General features: G+C 42.7%; 1 protein-coding gene across 2 annotated transcripts in view; it reads right to left on the reverse strand.

Moving 5' to 3' along the window:
* Window positions 1-100: 100 nt before the first annotated feature.
* The window catches only part of SCFD1 (sec1 family domain containing 1), a 141646-nt gene continuing 120456 nt past the window's right edge, over window positions 101-21290 (reverse strand). For both annotated transcript variants that reach the window (XM_088456600.1, XM_088456601.1), the window contains exons 16-25: window positions 20184-20254; window positions 17596-17675; window positions 17444-17506; window positions 15544-15619; window positions 14340-14393; window positions 11324-11376; window positions 7085-7118; window positions 5769-5834; window positions 1153-1221; window positions 101-472 (exon numbers count right to left, since the gene is read on the reverse strand). In XM_088456600.1, the coding sequence (XP_088312726.1) occupies window positions 449-472; window positions 1153-1221; window positions 5769-5834; window positions 7085-7118; window positions 11324-11376; window positions 14340-14393; window positions 15544-15619; window positions 17444-17506; window positions 17596-17675; window positions 20184-20254 (590 nt within the window). In that variant the 3' untranslated portion in view covers window positions 101-448. The remainder of the gene's footprint in view (window positions 473-1152; window positions 1222-5768; window positions 5835-7084; window positions 7119-11323; window positions 11377-14339; window positions 14394-15543; window positions 15620-17443; window positions 17507-17595; window positions 17676-20183; window positions 20255-21290) is intronic.

Consider the following 21290-nt stretch of genomic DNA (forward strand, 5'->3'; position numbering starts at 1 on the left):
GTAGTGAGGGGCTTCCCCAGTGTCATCCTGTGCCAGCTTGTAAGCTCTGCTGTTCCCAATCTGACTATAAGATATATATCAGGAAAACGCAGAATACACGTTATGCGTTATAAAATTAAACAATATCTATCATTTTTATTTAGAAATGATCTCTTTGTACAGAGAGAGTTAATGCCAATGTTACTGAGGCTGGCGCGTGTCCAGCAAAGTTAAATAAGGGAGTCCTTTTAAGTAGCTTGTAGAGCTGGAAAATCATTAATGACACAGAGCATAAAATCTCTCGGAGATGTGGTCTTGTCCTTCCTCTTTCATACTTGCAGACTTGGTGCAGGGTTCTGCCAGCAGAAGGGTCCATGGAACGGTGCAAGTATGGGACATACTGTCCCTGCATGATCAGATCACAGACGTGGGAGAGGAGCGGAACCTGGCGAGTGGTCACTGCACTCTCCTACTTCTGTCCAAGCTGAGACAACTAGAAGAAAAGAAGGAAAATGTAGAATTGGGTTACAAAGATATTGCACTTGTCTAAATCGTCTGTCTGCCCATAATTAGGCTTTATACACTTTTAGAAGAGAGAGATTGTATTGTCATCATGTAATTGGAGTAACTGTAAAAGTATGGGCAAAATATACACATAGGCATAAGTGTTCCTTATATAAACCATATGCTTAAATTGATAGACAATGACACCATCTACTGATTATTACTACCATATGAAATCTGGTCAAGACTCTGCAGAATACGCTAGGTCTGAAAAATAATATTCCCAAAAATTCCAATGTGCCAATGACCAAGCAACTCTGCCACTTTGCCATGACACTAATTCCAGAATCAAAAAAGTGCCAGAAAATTCACCTCTCTGAGGGGAAGATTCTATTGTTCTCGCCAGTATTTCTGCTCGCCCCCTCCTGAGGAGGTGAGCAGACATGTGCGATAAGTCCTGGTTTTGTACACCCTAACAAGGACTTTAGATGGGTTCTAACTGGCCACGCAATGCGTGATGAGTACTGGGTGCTTATTAATTACTGCCCCCTGAGTGTGCATGAAGCTCTAGCTGTACGGTGCTAGAGGGAAGAGATTGGGGCAGTAAGCACCTGGCATCTTACAGACAGCACTACTGAATGACATGCATGCATACTGAAGGACTGTTACCTGTTTAACAAATTGTGAGGCATTGAACAGCTCTGTGCAGCCATAGAGAACATGCTTTCCTTGTTTGGTCTGAAACAAAGGACAAGATGGAATGTTAGGAGTACATCAGAAAATACCTTTTCATCCATTGAGGGACATTGGATACACTGGGGTTACATTTACCAAGTAGATACCCTGCCTGACTACATCTCATCTTAACCATTTCCCTTACAGAAGTGACTACAAGGCATTTAGAAGACCTGGTAGCGTAAATCATGTACTCTATCAGGATTCTAAATGCCCTGCTTTCATTTCTGCATAGGAAGTGGTTAAAATAAGGGCTCCAACAATAACCCATGGATATAAAGATAATGGGCCTGGGAACTGTTTTTTAGAGCTGACAAAGACCGTGTAAAAAATATCTATAATAAAGTCAGTGAAGAAAGGACAGACCATAGCAACCAGCAGCAAGATCCAAAGCAAAACCAGAGCCAGATGCTTGCCATGAAACTTTATTTTTATGGGAAAGTGTGTTTGCGTGTCAATTAGCCAAAGTCATCTGCATGAAGAAATAATGAGCAGCTCATTTATAGGAAACAAAGTAGAAGAATAAAACAGATGAGAGAGCAATCCAGAGTAGATATACGGTAGTATTGTATGAGAGGTAAGCAAGGAGAGAGCAGAACGGGGAACATATGGAAAGTATGAGGGTTAGAAAGGATGGTGCAGTCCAGGGAACAGATAGAAAGTAGGATGGGTGGGAAGGATGATGCAGTCCAGGGAACAGATAGAAATTAGGATGGGTGGGAAGGATGATGCAGTCCAGGGAACAGATAGAAATTAGGATGGGTGGGAAGGATGATGCAGTCCAGGGAACAGATAGAAATTAGGATGGGTGGGAAGGATGATGCAGTCCAGGGAACAGATACTATAGAAAGTAGGAGGGGTAATCAGAGACCGTCAAGGAAAAATATACAAAGTAAGAAAGGTAAGGGAAGAGAGAGCAGGTCGGGGGCTGATAGAAAGTAGGAGAGGTGAGGGAGGAGAGAGCAGGTCGGGGGGCTGACAAAGTAGGAGAGGTGAGGGAGGAGAGAGCAGGTCGGGGGGCTGATAGAAAGAAGGAGAGGTAAGGGAGGAGAGAGCAGGTTGGGGGCTGAAATAAAGTAGGAGAGGTAAGGGAGGAGAGAGCAGGTCGGGGGGCTGATAGAAAGTAGGAGAGGTAAGGGAGGAGAGAGCAGGTCGGGGGGCTGATAGAAAGTAGGAGAGGTAAGGGAGGAGAGAGCAGGTTGGGGACTGACATAAAGTAGGAGAGGTAAGGGAGGAGAGAGCAGGTTGGGGGCTGACATAAAGTAGGAGAGGTAAGGGAGGAGAGAGCAGGTTAGGGGGCTGATAGAAAGCAGGAGGTAAGGGAGGAGAGCAGGTAGGAGAGGTAAGGGAGGAGAGAGCAGGTCGGGGGGCTGATAGAAAGTAGGAGAGGTAAGGGAGGAGAGAGCAGGTCGGGGGGCTGATAGAAAGTAGGAGAGGTAAGGGAAGAGAGAGCAGGTTAGGGGGCTGAAAGGAGAGGTAAGGGAGGAGAGAGCAGGTCGGGGGGCTGACAGAAAGTAGGAGAGGTAAGGGAGGAGAGAGCAGGTCCGGGGGCTGATAGAAAGTAGGAGAAGTAAGGGAGGAGAGAGCAGGTTAGGGGGCTGATAGAAAGGAGAGGTAAGGGAGGAGAGAGCAGGTCAGGGGGCTGATAGAAAGTAGGAGAGGTAAGGGAGGAGAGAGCAGGTTAGGGGGCTGATAGAAAAGAGAGGTAAGGGAGGAGAGAGAGCAGGTAGGAGAGGTAAGGGAGTAGAGAGCAGGTCGGGGGGCTGACAAAGTAGGAGAGGTAAGAGAGGAGAGAGCAGGTCGGGGGGCTGATAGAAAGTAGGAGATGTAAGGGAGGAGAGAGCAGGTCGGGGGCTGAAATAAAGTAGGAGAGGTAAGGGAGGAGAGAGCAGGTCGGGGGGCTGATAGATAGTAGGAGAGGTAAGGGAGGAGAGAGCAGGTCGGGGGGCTGATAGAAAGTAGGAGAGGTAAGGGAGGAGAGAGCAGGTTGGGGGCTGACATAAAGTAGGAGAGGTAAGGGAGGAGAGAGCAGGTCGGGGGGCTGATAGAAAGTAGGAGAGGTAAGGGAGGAGAGAGCAGGTCCGGGGGCTGATAGAAAGTAGGAGAGGTAAGGGAGGAGAGAGCAGGTTAGGGGGCTGATAGAAAGGAGAGGTAAGGGAGGAGAGAGCAGGTCGGGGGGCTGACAGAAAGTAGGAGAGGTAAGAGAGGAGAGAGCAGGTCGGGGGGCTGATAGAAAGTAGGAGAGGTAAGAGAGGAGAGAGCAGGTTAGGGGGCTGATAGAAAGGAGAGGTAAGGGAGGAGAGAGAGCAGGTAGGAGAGGTAAGGGAGGAGAGAGCAGGTCGGGGGGCTGACAAAGTAGGAGAGGTAAGAGAGGAGAGAGCAGGACGGGGGGCTGATAGAAAGTAGGAGATGTAAGGGAGGAGAGAGCAGGTCGGGGGGCTGATAGAAAGTAGGAGAGGTAAGGGAGGAGAGAGCAGGTTAGGGGTCTGATAGAAAGGAGAGGTAAGGGAGAAGAGAGCAGGTTGGGGGGCTGATAGAAGGTAAGAAAGGTAAGGGAGGAGAGAGCAGGTCGGAGAAGTGATAGAAAGTAGGAGAGAGCAGGTCGGGGGGCTGATAGAAAGTAGGAGAGGTAAGGGAGGAGAGAGCAGGTCGGGGGCTGAAATAAAGTAGGAGAGGTAAGGGAGGAGAGAGCAGGTCGGGGGCGGAAATAAAGTAGGAGAGGTAAGGGAGGAGAGAGCAGGTCGGGGGGCTGATAGAAAGTAGGAGAGGTAAGGGAGGAGAGAGCAGGTAGGAGAGGTAAGGGAGGAGAGAGCAGGTCGGGGGGCTGACAGAAAGTAGGAGAGGTAAGAGGAGAGAGCAGGTCGGGGGCTGAAATAAAGTAGGAGAGGTAAGGGAGGAGAGAGCAGGATAGTGGGCTGATAGAAAGTAGGAGAGGTAAGGGAGGAGAGAGCAGGTAGGAGAGGTAAGGGAGGAGAGAGCAGGTTGTGGGCTGACAGAAAGTAGGAGAGGTAAGGGAGGAGAGAGCAGGTTAGGGGGCTGATAGAAAGGAGAGGTAAGGGAGGAGAGAGCAGGTCGGGGGGCTGATAGAAAGTAGGAGAGGTAAGGGAGGAGAGAGCAGGTTGGGGGCTGACAGAAAGTAGGAGAGAGCAGGTAGGAGAGGTAAGGGAGGAGAGAGCAGGTCGGGGGGCTGACAGAAAGTAGGAGAGGAGAGAGCAGGTCGGGGGCTGATAGAAAGTAGGTGAGGTAAGGGAGGAGAGAGCAGGTTAGGGGGCTGATAGAAAGGAGAGGTAAGGGAGGAGAGAGCAGGCCGGGCGGCTGACAGAAAGTAGGAGAGGTAAGAGAGGAGAGAGCAGGTCGGGGGGGCTGACAGAAAGTAGGAGAGGTAAGGGAGGAGAGAGCAGGTTAGGGGGCTGATAGAAAGGAGAGGTAAGGGAGGAGAGAGAGCAGGTAGGAGAGGTAAGGGAGGAGAGAGCAGGTCGGGGGCTGATAGAAAGAAGGAGAGGTAAGGGAGGAGAGAGCAGGTCGGGGGCTGAAATAAAGTAGGAGAGGTAAGGGAGGAGAGAGCAGGTCGGGGGGCTGATAGAAAGTAGGAGAGGTAAGGGAGGAGAGAGCAGGTCGGGGGGCTGATAGAAAGTAGGAGAGGTAAGGGAAGAGAGAGCAGGTTATGGGGCTGAAAGGAGAGGTAAGGGAGGAGAGAGCAGGTTGGGGGGCTGATAGAAAGTAGGAGAGGTAAGAGAGGAGAGAGCAGGTCGGGGGGCTGATAGAAAGTAGGAGATGTAAGGGAGGAGTGAGCAGGTCGGGGGGCTGATAGAAAGTAGGAGAGGTAAGGGAGGAGAGAGCAGGTTAGGGGGCTGATAGAAAGGAGAGGTAAGGGATGAGAGAGCAGGTCGGGGGGCTGACAGAAAGTAGGAGAGGTAAGAGAGGAGAGAGCAGGTCGGGGGGCTGATAGAAGGTAAGAAAGGTAAGAGAGAGCAGGTCGGAGAACTGATGGAAAGTAGGAGAGGTAAGAGAGGAGAAAGCAAGTCAGGAATTGATAGAAAGTAGGAAACGGTAAGGGAGGAGAGAGCAAGACGGGGATTGATAGAAAGTAGGAAAGGTAAGATCAGGGGACTGACAGAAAGTAGGGAGTGCAGTTCACATGTTCGATAATACATATATAAGATAGCAAAGATGAATAATGTAGTGAGGACACAGCTAGACTAGTGTGCAAAATTAAAATCAAGTAGTGTCCTCCTCTGTCTTTCTTTCGCTTGCTTTGTCTTTTTCTTCTCCTTTGGTATTCATTCTCTCTTACAGTTTTGGGGTTTTTATTTGAAAATGTGTCAAATGTGTTTTCCATGCGCCTCTGTAAGTACTTTCATGAACGGGACTGCGTTCCCTTTGTTCATTCCATTTTGGTGCTTTTTGGATATGTTTCTTTATAACTGTATGCACATTCTATCTCTTGCAATAAAAACGATTGTTTAAAATAAAAACAAAAATAAAAGTATGAAATAGAGGGGCTAGCTATTTTATGAAAAAGACAGCTGAAAATCTGAAGGTACACTAACCTTTATGTAATCCACTAGATTCTGATACTCAATATAGTTACCTCCTCCAACAACAAATACAATAGCCTGCAGGGAAAATAAAACATTTGCATAATTCTACTTGTTTATTAGAACAAAAGAACAAAACAAAAAAAAAACAGAACATGAGTGACACAAGCAGAGAAATAGGGTTGTGTACATTAGTACATAGAGCCCATGTTTTATTGTCAAGCTCCACTCACACAGGCAGAGACAGCAAATTATGGATGCAGAATACAATAAAAATGTAACAGAGTCCATTATAATATTAGAGCATCTGCATTTACAATATTGTCTGATACATGCAATGGTGGGGATCGGTATACTGTGGTTTAGGTCAGAGGTGCTGGGCTCCAGCTATACTTTTTAGATTGACAAAAGCACATGGTCTATTCCTGTGGATACAGCTGATTACATATTACAAAAATGAGAGATGGGCCTTCTCCAGATCATTACCATCTGGGTACACACTAGACGATGTGACCCAGCCCGACATCTTCAGAGACATACACACTTGCCGATGCCGGCAGCTACGCCAGGTGCCATGCTGCCCTCGCTAATAACATCCCCCGTCGGCCCTGCATGTAGGGCAGACGGAGAATGTTGCTGACAATGCGCGGGAGTGCACACTGACAGCGACATAGCAGGTACACAGTAGACGATGTGCCAGATATGCCGCTTCGATCCGCCGGCCCGAATCTAGTGTGTACCCAGCATTAGAGACAAAGCAATAACGGTATACTATGCAGCCATCAATCCCGTCTAACAATTATTTTTATATGGAATCATTTCTCCTCATACTGTGGGCAAAATTTTCACCTGTGACAAATTATTACATTTGCAGCAACCGCTGCACAATCTTTAAGTGAATGTACATTATTACATCAGTTGATATTTTTTAAAATCTTTTTTTTTTATATAGCAAAAGTGTACCAGTTATTCTCCCATTCAGATGTTGTACTTGAATTTTCACCCTTCATGTAGAAAATCCCAATGGCAAAATGACTGGGCAATTTTTGTTAGTTACACTGTAGAATCTAAACATATATAACTTTGTACTGACACACTTCAGCAGACAAAAATAAAGTTACAATATAAACTACAGTTACACTTTGGGATGACCTTGACATACAAATAGACACAACAAACTAGAAAGCATTATGTTCTTGTATAAAAAGCAAAGCCATTAGAGAGGTTACTTAAGAAGTGTTCCCAAAAATTAGATTTTGATTATACAGTACGCAGTTATCAGTCCCTTTAACAATGCATTTTCTGGTACATATGGTCACTATACGTACCTCCTGAAATGGATTCTTGTTCCTTGGTATAGAACTGTTTTTACATACAAAAGATGTGTTAGTCAGATCACAAAATATATAGGCGCAAGCAAACTTCAAGGGATTGAACGCTAAACTCATAAACTGCTGCCTTCTTATGCCAAAAATATGCTAAAACGATAGAAAAAACCCTTACAATAACTCATTAGATGGATATATTGAAAACTAGAGCCTTTACTAAATACTATATATAAACCCTTACAATAACTCATTAGTTGGATATATTGAAAACTAGAGTCTTTACTAAATAATATATATATATATATATATATATATACACACACACACACACGCATATATACATACACACACACATATATATATATATATATATATATATATATATATATATACATACACACACACACACACACACACACACACAGGTTGAGTCTCCCATATCCAAAATTCTTGGGACCAGGGGTATTTTGGATAATCGGAATATCCCTTAGAATGTAAGCTCTCATGAGCAGGGACCTCTTCCCTCATGTGCTTCTCTTTACATTTTCTTCTACTCTCTACTCCCCATTAGGGCACCTAACACGTGACTGCCAACTCCCGGCAGCTTATTGTGAGTGTTTTAATCGCTATTGCAGCAATGTATATAAATCATGTCCTTGTCCTGCACTGTAATGTACTGTAAGTTACTTGTTTCTTGGTCACCTATTAGTTCTATGTACTATGTAAGGTGCTGCGCAACACTTGTGGCGCCATATAAATAAAGGATAATAATAATAATAATTCCGTATTTTGGAATATTTGCATACTATAATGAAATATCTTGGGTATAGGACCCAAAACTAAACACAGAATGCATTTATGTTCTATATAAACCTTATACACACAGCCTGCAGGTCATTTTATACAATATTTTTTATAATTTTGAGCATCAAAAAAAGTGTGTGTACATAAATTAAATTACACCTTATACACACAGGTATTAACCCTTCTGGTCAATGGATTTACAACCCGTAAATCCATTGACCAGAAGGGTTAATACCTGTGTTTTTGAAACTTTACCCCCCAAAAAAGGGGAGACAACAGGATATCCATTGCCATCTTCCCTTGCTGTGTTAATGGATAAATTTATTGTGTAAGAAAGCTTTTAATTATTTTGATGTCATAATGACAAAAACTTTTAAATAAATACACTGTTTACAACATCTAATTGTGGGCCTTTGGGCCATTTCTTGGTGATTTTTGGTGAGCGGGTCTTTTCTAGAAGCTCTTTGGACTCTATGAAATCGACTATCAATCATATTGGAATACGCTATAACCGGATAAGGTTATTGCCTTTATAAGAACTTGTCTTTGGATTCCCCATTTGGTATCAACCATCATATACCATAAAGGAATATCAATATTTGAATTTGCGCCCTCTAGTATTGTTGTTGTGTGTATATATATATATATATATATATATATATATAAATTAATGGTATGCACTCCCCTTAAATGTTCACAACTAACAAGGTGCTCACTCTAGAGGTGGCCAACATAATACTGAACTGGCTCATTAATAGTTACGGAATCAAGAGGGCACTCTTTCAAAAGCATAGAAAGAAACTTTATTTAGCATATGAACTTAGGGCCTGATCAAGACCCGCTCGTGAGCGCTATGCGCTCGCAAGCGGGTCGATGGTGGCCCAGTACGCATGCGCACGACGGGCAAACGGTCGCTCTGTGTCTCGTACCAAAGGGGGTGTGCTTTTGATGTTGAGTAACAGCACGCCCCCTTTGGTGGGCAGGCCGGGGGCATGTCTGCCCAGACGGAGGCGTTCCCTACCGTCTGGGGCCGGCCCCACTGACATCACAAGTGATGTCAGTGGGAGTGCTTTTGGCTCTGTTATTACAGAAAGCACTCTGGGGCTTGCGGCAACGAGACCCTACCACAAGGGTCTCGTCGCTAGCCCGATGGCCGCGATGGTCTTGACCATCGCGACCATCTTTCTGGCCGCTCACTATAGCTGTGGGTGGTCACCCAGAGCTATGCGAGCGGCCAGGAGGCTGCTCTAAAAAAAACAGAAGGCTTTGAATCAGGCCCTTAGTCCATTATTATTCACCAATGTTAATCCAGCCTCATCTGGTTATTCTTCATCACCACCCAGTAAAATATATATCAGCATTAGCCTCCTAGCACAATCAGCTTCAGCAGCCTTCAGGCTGTTCCATAATCACCCAAATATTCAATACATGTCATGATAGCATATCCATGCTCAAATTGTCTGTCGACCTCGGTCCCTTTATCTCTATACCTTTAAAGACCAGCAGCATCACATCATCTCTTCACGCTACGAAGAAACCACCTGCTGGTCTTTAAAGGTCTAGAGATAAAGGGACCGAGGTCGACAGACAATTTGTACTAGGAGGCTAATGCTGATATCTTTTTTTACTGGGTGGTGATGAAGAATAACCAGATGAGGCTTGATTAACATTGGTGAATAATAATGGACTAAGTTCATATGATGACTAAAAGTTTTTTCTATTTATTTTTAAAGAGTGTCCTCTAGATTTCGGAAATTACTTATATATATATATATATATATATATATATACACATACATATATATTTTATATATAGGAAAATGGTATTGTCCGGCACTCCTGCGGTTAAAATTGCAACTGGCCCAGTGCCTTTCCTGTACTGTAATGTATACCGGCAAATGATGGATGGCACTCTGGGTCTTACTGTGCTAGAAAAAAATCTCCTTGATAAAAGGGTTTGTGCCCTGAAATGTTGACCCCCTCCAGTCTGCAGGAGATTTTTTTCTAGCACAGTAAGACCCAGAGTGCCCATCCATCATTTGCCGATATATATATATATATATACACACACACACACACAGTCGAGTCACATTATTATGACCACCTCCTACATTTGACATCGGCAGGGGCGATTTATCGGAGTTGCAAAAAGGGATTATTATTGGCTTTCGGGCCAAGAGTGTCAGTTTTTCAGAAACAGCTCAGTTTGTGAACTGTTCGCGTACTGCTGTGGTGAAGGTGTATCGTGACTGGACAAATGGCACCACTGCGAATAACCGATGTGGAAACTGCAGAGCACCACGTGCCAATGATGTGAGAGGTGAACGTCGGCTACGAAGGTGTATGAGGGCCGACTGACACACTACAGTGGAGCAGCTCACCGTCAAAATGAACTTGGGGGCCACCAGACGTGTGTCTAAAATGACATTTCAGCGGATTCCTGCTGCGTATGGGGCTCTGAAGCAAACAGATGGTCACTGCACCTATGCTAACGAATGTGCATCGGCAGGAAAAGGCTTCAAGTTTCACTCCTGTATTGGAATTGGACCTCTGCTAATTGGCGAAGGGTTGCCTTCTCCGATGAGTCACGTTTCGGCTTCAATGAACAGATGGACGTTGGCGTGTCAGACAAGAAACATCGGAGAACAAACACCCTGCAACCATTGCTGGAAGAACACTGGTGGTGGCAGCATTATGGTCTAGGGAATGTTTTCTTGGTATTCTCTGGGCCCACTCATCTATGTGGAAGGCACCCTCAACCGAATTGGTTATGGATCCATCCTTGCAGAGCTCGTACACCCATACATGCTGATTGTCTTCCCTGAGGTGGATGGGATCTTCCAGCAAGAAAATGCGACATGTCACACGGCTAGAAATGTCTGACAGTGGTTGGATGAGCACGACCAAGACTTCCAAGTACTTTCCAGGCCCCCTAATTCCCCAGACTTGAACCCAATTGAGTATCTGTGGGACCACTTCGATCGTTGTATTCGCTCTATGGATACTCCACCATGCACCCTCCAGCAGCTGTGCGATGCATGCAGTCAGCATGGCTCCAGATAGCTGTGCCAACCTACCAGCACCTTATTGAGTCACTCACTCCCAGCCTGTCTAGCTGCTGTCCGCGCTGCACACAGCGGTTACGCTGGGTATTAGCATGGCGGTTACTCTGGCTATTAGCTGGTGGTCATAATAATGTGATTCGACTGTTTATAAGTAGGATATATTGGAAGCAATGAAGTCAGTGTGGGCAAGGAAAAAAAATCAAATAATAAGAGGCTGTCCATATAATATAGACATGGAAATGCATATTATAGAACACAGAAGCTTTGCTTGCTGGTCTATTTGGGAAATGTCTGTAATTGGATTCCTGCCTTTGGTAGAGTGAACACAATATAGTCTAGTTAGGACTAGGTTACTATGTAGACGATTCACCTGTCATTTCCTCGTAACATCTTGGGATCAAAATATCTGTAATCATCTGTCTCCTGTAATATAACAAAAGAAGAATATTTATTATAATTGAAATTTAATGTTGTAACATGGCTGTCACCAGTCTTTAAAGTTACTGTAAAAAAAAAATGAGTCCCATATTTGTCAGTAAAATACGAGGGTCAAAAATTATCCGCACTCTGGCTGTACAATTTATTTTAATCAACTTCTGGAAAAGACAAATACATTATATTTCGACATAATCTCCCTGCTTTTCAATACACTTTGTCCATCTGTCAACAAGCTTTCGAACTCCCTCATTAAAAAATGTTTTAGGCTGAGCTGCGAGCCACGAAGCCTCCTTCTTCATGGCTGACACTTGTGCAACCTTCTTTGAACTTCCCTATCCATTCATACATACTTCTTTAAGACAAAACACTTTCTCTATAACTGTGCACAAAGTCTTCGATAAATATCGGCACCAGGCACACCCTCAGATCATAAAAAATGAATCACTGCACGCTGCTCTTCTTTTGTGCAAATCACAAGTGGGGCAGCCATTTTTTCTTGCACTGCAGTCACAAACGAAGTGTCATAACACGTTCAAACCTGCACAGCAGTGACAGGGAAGACTGCGACCTAGTACGGAAAGCATTTCTATAACTGGAGTGTGGATAATTTTTGACTTACCCTCGTACATATACAATGTTCTGTGAAGTATGAAATCTTAATAAATAAAACTACAGATACATGGGAAGCATATAGATTGACGCTTTAGCGCAGGCAGAAGGTGCACCTTGGCAGAGCTATGTTGCGTTGCAGGGGAGCAACTGTAAAATGTGAGTACAGATATGGAGTTGGCATGGCTCTCAGTAAATCCTAAACAAAATATTTTACTATTTGATAATCCAAGCTTGTAATAACATCTTCTGTAAGTAAAAGACACTTCAATAAAACAGTCTTCTCCAAATCAAAAAGAATTTACATACATTTTCAACGTTTCAGTTTGTTGACCACTCTTGTTATTAGTGTCACACTAGCTTACAGAATGAGACCACAAAAACGCATTAACATGTAAAATTAATCTTCACAATTTACTGCAACTTAATTGCCACACGCACTACTGAGTTCTGGAAACAATGTCAGTACAAGAACTGTTTATCAGGTGTTTCATGGATTAGGTTTCATAGCCGAGCAGCCGTACACAAGCATCAGATCCCCATGCCCAACGTCGGCCGGAGTTGTGTAAAGTACACTGACATTGGGCTCTGGAACAGTAGAGATGTGTTTCCTGGAGTGACAAATAACGCCTCACCACCTGTCAGCCTGACTGATGAATCTTGGTTTGGCAAATGCCAAGATAACACTTCCTGCTCAAATCTGTACGTCCAATTGTAAAACGTGGAGGAGGAATTATGGTCTGGGGCTGTTTTTCATGGTTTAGCCTGGGCTCTTTAGTTCCAGTAAAGGAAAACTTAAAAGCTTCTGCATACAATGATACAAAATTGTTTTCTTTCAACACTTGGCAATAGTATGAGTAAGGCTCTTGTTCAACATGACAATGCCACCGTGTACAAAGCAAGGGCCATCAAAAAATGGTTTGGTGTGACTTGACTGGCCTGCATAAAGCCCTGACCCCAACCAAATTGCAAATTTTTGGGATGAATTGGAATGCTGACTGCGAGCTAGACCTTATCACCCAACCTCAGTGCCTGACCTCACTAATGTGGCTGAATGGATGCAACTCCACGCAACCATGTTCCAAAATCTAGTGGAAAGCCTTTGCCAAAATAGCGGAGGCTGTTAAAGCAGCAAAGGGGGACCAAATCCATATAAATGCCCTTGGTTTTAGAATGAGATATTTAACAAGCACAAATGTGATGTTCAGGTGTCCACAGAACTCTGGACATGTAATGTTTACTAAAGAATAATCTAGGTGTTGCATTATTTTATATTAAACAAAGACATGGAGGACATGAGTTAAACCTATTATTTTCATCTATTTTAATTTGCCCAGCAGAAGAGCACAAAACATATGTGCATTTTGGCCTTTGAGTATGAAGAAACCTAATCTTTATGCTTGAGTTGAATATAAAAAAACAATCACAATACATCATATTGAACCACTGTAATTTTCATGAAGCAGGAGGGTATATGATAATTAATTTAAAGGCCAATAAAGCCAAAGTTATTATGGTGTCCCAAACCCAATCCTCGATCCGGTATTTCCCCACTTTTGGAGTATTTAGAGGGGGCGCTAACAACCTATTCCAAAGCTCTATGGCTCTCCAACAGTAAACGGTTAAAGCTGCCTCTGCAAGTGGGTTGGACCATGTACATGGAGATCAGACCTTGTACACAAACACATGGCCCCCAGAGCCGAAAGTTTACGAGCTCCTGGCAACGGAGTCAGCTTTAAGGAGGGTGTCCGGCGTTCTTTCCAAAACACATGCAGTTTTTTTTTCCTTCCCCTTTTTACTTTCAGCTGGGAGCACATAAAATAAAACCATCAATAACAAAAACATAAACATACAAGAAGGAAAATAAACACAACTAGTAGGAACAGACCGATCTTGAAACACTTTAAAATATTTATGATACTAGGAAATTGGATGTAACATAGCAGTTTTTGAGCCCGTATGTGTGAAGACGGTTGAAAGTATTGCATACTGTATGTCTCCTTTGAGCGTGAACATACAGATGTAGCTGCCGTCATTGTTGCCACAATGCGTGCGCACAGCGTCAGTGGAGCTCTTGCCGTGCTGCGATTAGGCTTTCTCCCCAGTGAAGTCTATGGTGTCCATACGCACACGCGTGCCATAGACGCGGACATGCGAGTCGTCCATGCCATCCATGCCGTGATGCGCTCGCATCACAGAATAGATGACCGTGGCTACATCTGTACAATCCAAAATATCAAAGATTATTCATCATTGTTATTTTACCATCATACAGTTATGTGACAGCAACCAAATACAAAGTAGGGACAAATTTTTATCTTATTCACGACTTTTCTTACCAGATTAGATTTTACTTCCATTAGACTATCAAGGACTCGAGTAACTGGCAAGTTCTATGAAGATAAAAATAAATGCACAAAATTAGATTACAGAATTCAATGGAACATGGGCTAATGTTGTTTATTCCAAAAATATCACTGTCCTGGAATAGGTAGTGTTATTTTGGTGGGGAGAATTCTATTGAAATATCTTCATTGTAACAGGAGCTTGTCACACCCTGGTGTGTGGTGTATTTATTTATTTATTCAATGCTATAATATGTAGTATAACATGTTTACAATGCGTCTGCAAAAATGATGCAACAAACATACACAGAATGAAAAGGCAAGTATAAAAGGTACGCCTTGTCTTTGGCAATAAAAACACACTCGTAGTGAGGCAAATCAGTGGCTCTCCAGCTGCTGGGGAACTACAGTTCCCAGCACCCATGCCAGCCTGTGGACCTGTAGCTTCACAACAACTGGAATGCCACAGATTCCATAACTCTGCTCCATCTACCCAGGAGGATTGTGGCAAAGTTGACTGGCAACAGAGAAGAATAGAATCCATATCTGTCCTGTGAGCTTCTAATTGGGCATCCCTGTTATAACATGTCTAGCCCCATCGCTGCCATTACGCAGATGTGTATGCTATTATTCTTGGGAGTACAGCAGAACAACAGAGGGAAGATAAAATGTAAATTTCCATAGACCTATATTGCTGGCTACGGATATTCACATTTTACAGCTGACATTCTAAGAGTGGACACATTTACTATGAGCTCAGTGGGAGATGTGACAGAAAGTCCTGTGCATAGTGCTTATATCAAATGTCCAAACACATTCACAAAGGTTCTTGTTTTGAGCGGCCAAGACAAACAGGATAGGGGAACTGGGCAGGATGGGAAGGTGGCTACATTAACCCGTATGTTGATGGGAACACAAAGATTTCCAGCTCTACAGCACTGAACAGTGGAACGACAACCTTACTACCAATATGATTAGCATTAATCTCAATGTAGACTGTGTGCTTTGTGCTGGACTAAACTTGCACAGCTGTGTAGGTCTGGTGCACCACGGAATAATGGCATGATGGAGACGGCTTTAAATTTATACTTAACTCTCTGTGAAGTCATTCATCGTATTATTCTTTCCTATGTGGCTCAATTACCTGCCTATTGATCTTACACTTGTCAAAATAATTCCCGTTCCTTAGGCTGTTTACCTGCTGCTTTAGAACCAAGTTTTTCACCCCCTCCATGACAAACTGTGACCCCGAATTCATGACTCTGGAAAGCAGTCTGGAAGTACAAAAAAGAAGACCGGGTATAAAAAGATGCACCCCTGGTGCCAGCTTCTCCTCCCAGAATGGGCTTCATAGAACAGGATCATTGTACCTGAATAAACAGTGTGTAGCTTTGAAGACTTCAGCAGTGGATGGGTCTGTGTGTCATGTCTGACAGTAACAGGGAGAGTGGAGTAGGGAAACAAGAGATCCAGTATGGTAGAAGGGAGCTGGGTAATGCCAACTCTGACAGTGTCTGTAGACTGCCAAAAAAGGGCACAGAACTACTTTGTCCTAATTGGTGATGGAATTGTAAAAGAAGCAAAGTTACTGGGAGAGCTGCAATCTGATGCATGAAAGTTTATGTCATATGCTGGAGTCTAGCGGTTAAGAATAGGACGAAGAGCAGGTTAACCTGCGAGCAAGAGATTCCTGTGTAAGGCCAAAAAACTAAACTACGCTGTCAAATTCAACAGGTTCACCTAACCATCTGTTCTCACCATGCTGCTTTTTGTACTATTATGTTCCTAGGATTAAACATCAATTAAACATCAGGAGAGAGATAACCCTGTATCAGCAGTGGCCACTGCATCAGGTTTCTTGCTTACTGTGGCTAGCAGCTCTGAGAAAGGATTGTTTTAACATCCTGTTAAACTACTGTCAATGTATTTCTAGGTTAAATACAGTATATGCATATCTATAGTGAAAGATATAAAATGTGGATTGTACAAAATCACAAGTAAAGTGGATTTAGCTATATTTTAGCCTGGGTATAATCTGTGCCCTATTGGTAAAATAGTTTAATTCATACTCAAAGACACTGGAAAACCATCTACAAGCAGAGCCACTTTGATGACAGCTGTTGGCATTGGCTTATATGGGCTGTGGAGTCTGTTGGTCTGGTATTCAACAGTAAATCCTGCAAAGAGGTCATGGACTTTGCTGCGGATCACTCACAGGTCACAGTCGGGTGTGGTAGAGAAAGTCAATGTTCATAATGTCTACATGGACAGAAGGCCAACATGCTACATTTAGAAATTCACAAACTCGTCATTGCCAGAATGGTTTCCCATAGGGATTTTAACTAACCCTAACCGCAGCCTAACTCTAATATCGACAAAATAATGGTGTCGACATTGTATCTGTCATTGAGGATGTCGACAAGTTCAATGTCAGCCTCCAGTCCATGTCGCCTTCTTGTGTTGATATGCTGAATGTATACCATCACAGCCAGTAAGGTTTGCCCTAGTAAGGAGCAGATGATATGAAACAGACCTGAAGACAATGGGAAAAGGACAAATAAAGCCAAGCCCAGACCAGTCAAAGATAAGGGGCTCAGAGCCTACTGTACCTACTGCTCAAACACACATTGTGCAGCGATGCAGGTGAACGGGCAACGGGCAAATATCAACAAAGACACGTGGCTGCATGTCCAAGCAAAAAAGATGGAGGAGGTGGTATTCGGGTGTCCCTAGAAAAAAGCCAGGACCACAAGCGGGGATGCCTGGGAAGGCAAAACTGATATGGGAGTGCACAAACTGTTCCCATGGAAAAAATAAATGTCCATTTTAGTCAGCTCTACATGAGGGATTCCTGTGTGCTCTTGGTTATAAACTGACACACACATAACATTTTAAATGGAGTTTATGGGTGTCACACTTCTAAAATAATCTTGTGTTTAAACAGTTATTTATGTATTTTTTTCACTTTAACAGGCTGGAAGCAATGAATGACTGAGAACACTCATTATAGCCTTAAAACTTGCTCAGTTCTGGTATAATGTAGAATAACAGAACTGAGATTTTCAGTGTGAAAGGCACAAGGCCTATAAAGTGCCTACCCTTTGGATTTAGTGGCTCCAGTTCCATAGTTGGCTGGTGCGGATGCCATTTTAGCAAAGGCCCTATGTAAACAATTAAAGACACATTGATGTTAGGGTGACTCTGGTTTCCATACATCTAATTGCAATACTAGGCTACACAGTATACTTACTTCCACTGTTTGATGTAGTTTAAAGGTGCCAAGCTACAACCTGCATCCTCCAGGGCATTCTTATACTGATCTAGGTCAGTCTGAAAAGGGAGATATTAATGAGAATAAAATAAAAAAACAAACTACACATTTTATGTTTAATCATGGAGAATGACTGGCCGTCTGCACCCATAAACCTTTGCAGAACAATGAAACAGAAAATGAAAAACTAAATTATAAGCATCGTCCCTATACCTTTACACACACACACACACACACACACACACACACACACACACGTGTGTGTCTTTTTTTGTCTTGTATCCGTTATGAGAGGAAATATAAGCTTGGTGAAATGCTCTGGGACCATTTTACATGACTGAAAGCATTTAAAATCCAGAATGCAGATGAGTGAAGTGCTGGCTGCATATCCAAGCAACGAAGAATCTATTAACTCACATGTAAACAATGTACCCTATTTACATGCGTTTCATCTTTGCTTAAATCCAACTGAGAAACGGGTAGCCGTATTGGAGATAAAAACATTTCTCAATCCGTTTTAATCTATTGCACAACAATGGGCATGATCCTTGATCACCATTATTTAGTTTATCAGTTTGTTTTTCCAGGTGAGGAATGGCTACCTATCACAATGAAGCACTAATGCTAATTACTGTTATTGTCAACTCTCCAAACAAGATATGAATCAAACACTTAGTGCTACTGATATTGGATCTACCCTACTACACAGAGAGAAGCTCAGCAATACCAGAGGTTTCAACTATATGTGAATGCCTGGACCCTGCAATGGGACTTATTTTAATTAGTATAGACCAGTGGTCTCCAACCTTAATTGGGGTGTGAGCTACTCAAGAAAAATTAAACCTCCTGAAGATACAAAATGTATATGGTTATATCTTGATTAATCCCACTTTTCTCTCTTATGCCCATGTGTGTTCCCCTATATATTTGCTCTTTGTGGGGTTTTTTGTTTTCATTCAAACATTAAAAAAACCCTGTAAAAAATTCTGCAGCAGGAATTAAGCCTCATAAATTCTGTTTGCGCTCACACTGTAGGGCTCAATGCAGATTTTTATTAAAATAGACAATGTGTAATTAGAGAATTAAAGCATACACGGATTTCACCATCCAATACAATATGATCAATAATCGTAACATGCGGAAAATAACTACATAAGTTTCCTACGAGAACTGGTTAATCATAGAACGCCTCATCTGTAGTGTGTCCACGTTCAGTGGTCTAGCAAATCACTTTGCAATACCACAGGCTCTTATTCTGTAGAAATTCCTTATCAAGCTAAATACAGGCAAGGCTGAGCGGGAGTCACTCGCAGGGTCCGTCATGTATTGTAGCGTCGACGCCGTAGGTGGAGCCACGGGGAAGCACGTCAGATGATTGCCATAGTGGCTCGCGAGCTACGGGTTGTCGACCACTAGTATAGACCAATACAGCGCTACATATAATTACTGTATGCGCTAGTTTTAATAAAATAATGTGAATTAAAACAGAATGAAAAGAACAGGCTTCCTATTAATAAATGTTCGCATTCTAATTAGCCATAAACAATCCGCTAAAAAGTGGTTACAAATCCGTAACAAACTCATTATTCCCGCATTACAATGCAGAATGTTCTGGGGGTGACACATGTAAAATAGACACAAAAACTGCATATCTAAAGCATGTTGTTATTACTCACGGTGTGAACGAGACAGAAGAGTAATAACAAATACAGTAGCATGTGTGTATGGGTGGATCATGTGGCCCATTGTGTCTGTGCTATACTGTAGTGCTCGTTCTCTGAATACCAAACAGCACTTATGGTCAGGCCAAACAGGAAGCCACCTTAGGCAAAACACAGCTGGTGTGAGAGAGAAGACATCCTCTGGGAGGGAAGGGTGCTTAAGATCCCCTTCACAGGACGACGGATAAAAATAGAAATAAAATAAAAAAATACATTCTTTAGTCTCCGTGCACAAAGGACATTTGTTGGGTTAAAACTGCAAAAATGTTTAAAACTTATTAAGAATGCAGCAGGCATCCCATTTTATACAGGATATGCACAAGCCTAATGCCATGATATGAATTTAAAGGGGTTTTCCCTATAAGAGGAGTCATTTATTGGCTTGTACATGTCCTCCATGTCATTTGATTTGACCATATCATAGCTTTACCTTTAGAGCTGTGCTTTTCAGTCATGTTCATTTTCACAGCCTTGGAACACAAGGCAGATGGACTGTGTGTTCTGCATTACTTCTAACCGTAGATCAACTAAAACAAATGACTCCACCTAATACAAATGAATAGCTTAAAAAGCACAGAAGGCAGCCAGTATATAAAAAAAGCAATGCATTTGGTAAAAGCGGCACATACAAGCCAATACAATAAAAGATATCTAGAAGTGGAAGACACCTTTCACTCTTAACCCAAGGCCCTACAAATAAAAAAAAGTCATGTGCACGCTAGATTTTATTTAACCCTTACCAGTACAATCTGTGGAAGTCCTTCACTAACCTTTATGGAGCATAATTTATTAATAATTTATGGAAATGTGGAAATTTTTTCAGCAAAATATAGTAATTGGCAGTACCTCTGAGGGGGGCTGTGCAGACGTGATGTAATAGATCAGAAACAGCCTCATCTTGTCCTCTGGAGTTCCAGCTACAAACAAACAGCAGGAAATATACAAACATATAAAACATGCAATAAAAGAAACCATTTGTTGCATGACCACAAGTAAACGGAATAATAAATGATCAGTGAGCCGCAAAGTTTCAAAAGGTGTATGTGTAAACACTGTGTAATTGAGTCGCTCGCTGTTAGTGGCTGGGTAACTGCTAAACACACAGACATGCAGACGCGTTATTTTTAGTGTGCAGCTTAACAGATCTAACAACTGAACAAGGAGGTCCCCGCTGAGACTATGTGATAATAGTGAACAAGCTAAATGTCACAAACTATCAAGAAATTATAAGACACCTGAAGGCTATAGTAAGAAGAGAAGATTGCACAAGATGCACATACTGCAGTAAAAGGACTAGAATCTATTCTGTGTATTCAAGTGCCACAGTCATAGATAAACAAATGATTCAGAGCCATAATTTCAGGTGCTGTTTTTCTTCTATACAGGAATTAAATGGATTGGCAAAGATGGAGCGCACCTCTGTCCAGTGAGAAAAACAGTTCGCCTCTCAGTAGTGATATCACAGTCTGCACAATGCCAGCATACGTGGGTGGGTTTGTGCCAGCAATAAATGTATGTCTAATCCCAGGTTCTCATTGACAACATAGTGGCAAGTACTGCTCCCTCACTGGCCATATCTGCATGGAGTTTGTATGTGCTCATTGGATTTGCAAGAGTTTTCGCTAAGTACTCCAAATGCCTCCCACAAAGTCTAAAATCATCCTATTAGGTCAAGTGGTTTTGGACAAGTAAGTGTGCTTGTGTGTGTGTGTGTGTTTAGAGTGTAAAGGCCCCCATACATCAGAGATCGATTGCAGCAATCGTGCAATTTGCAATCGATTGTGTTCGATTGCAGATTGCAGAATTGCCACAATCAATTGAAAAAGGGAAAGATTTTTATACACAATCGATTGCAAATTGCACGATTGCTGCAATCAATTTCTGATGTATGGGGGCCTTTAGTTACATTGGGGTAGGGCTGATATGAATTATTACATAGAACAGCAACTGAGC

This window comes from Taudactylus pleione, unplaced genomic scaffold, assembly GCF_031769625.1.
Source record: "Taudactylus pleione unplaced genomic scaffold, aTauple2 ptg000707l, whole genome shotgun sequence".
In the NCBI taxonomy this organism is placed as follows: Eukaryota; Metazoa; Chordata; class Amphibia; order Anura; family Myobatrachidae; genus Taudactylus; species Taudactylus pleione.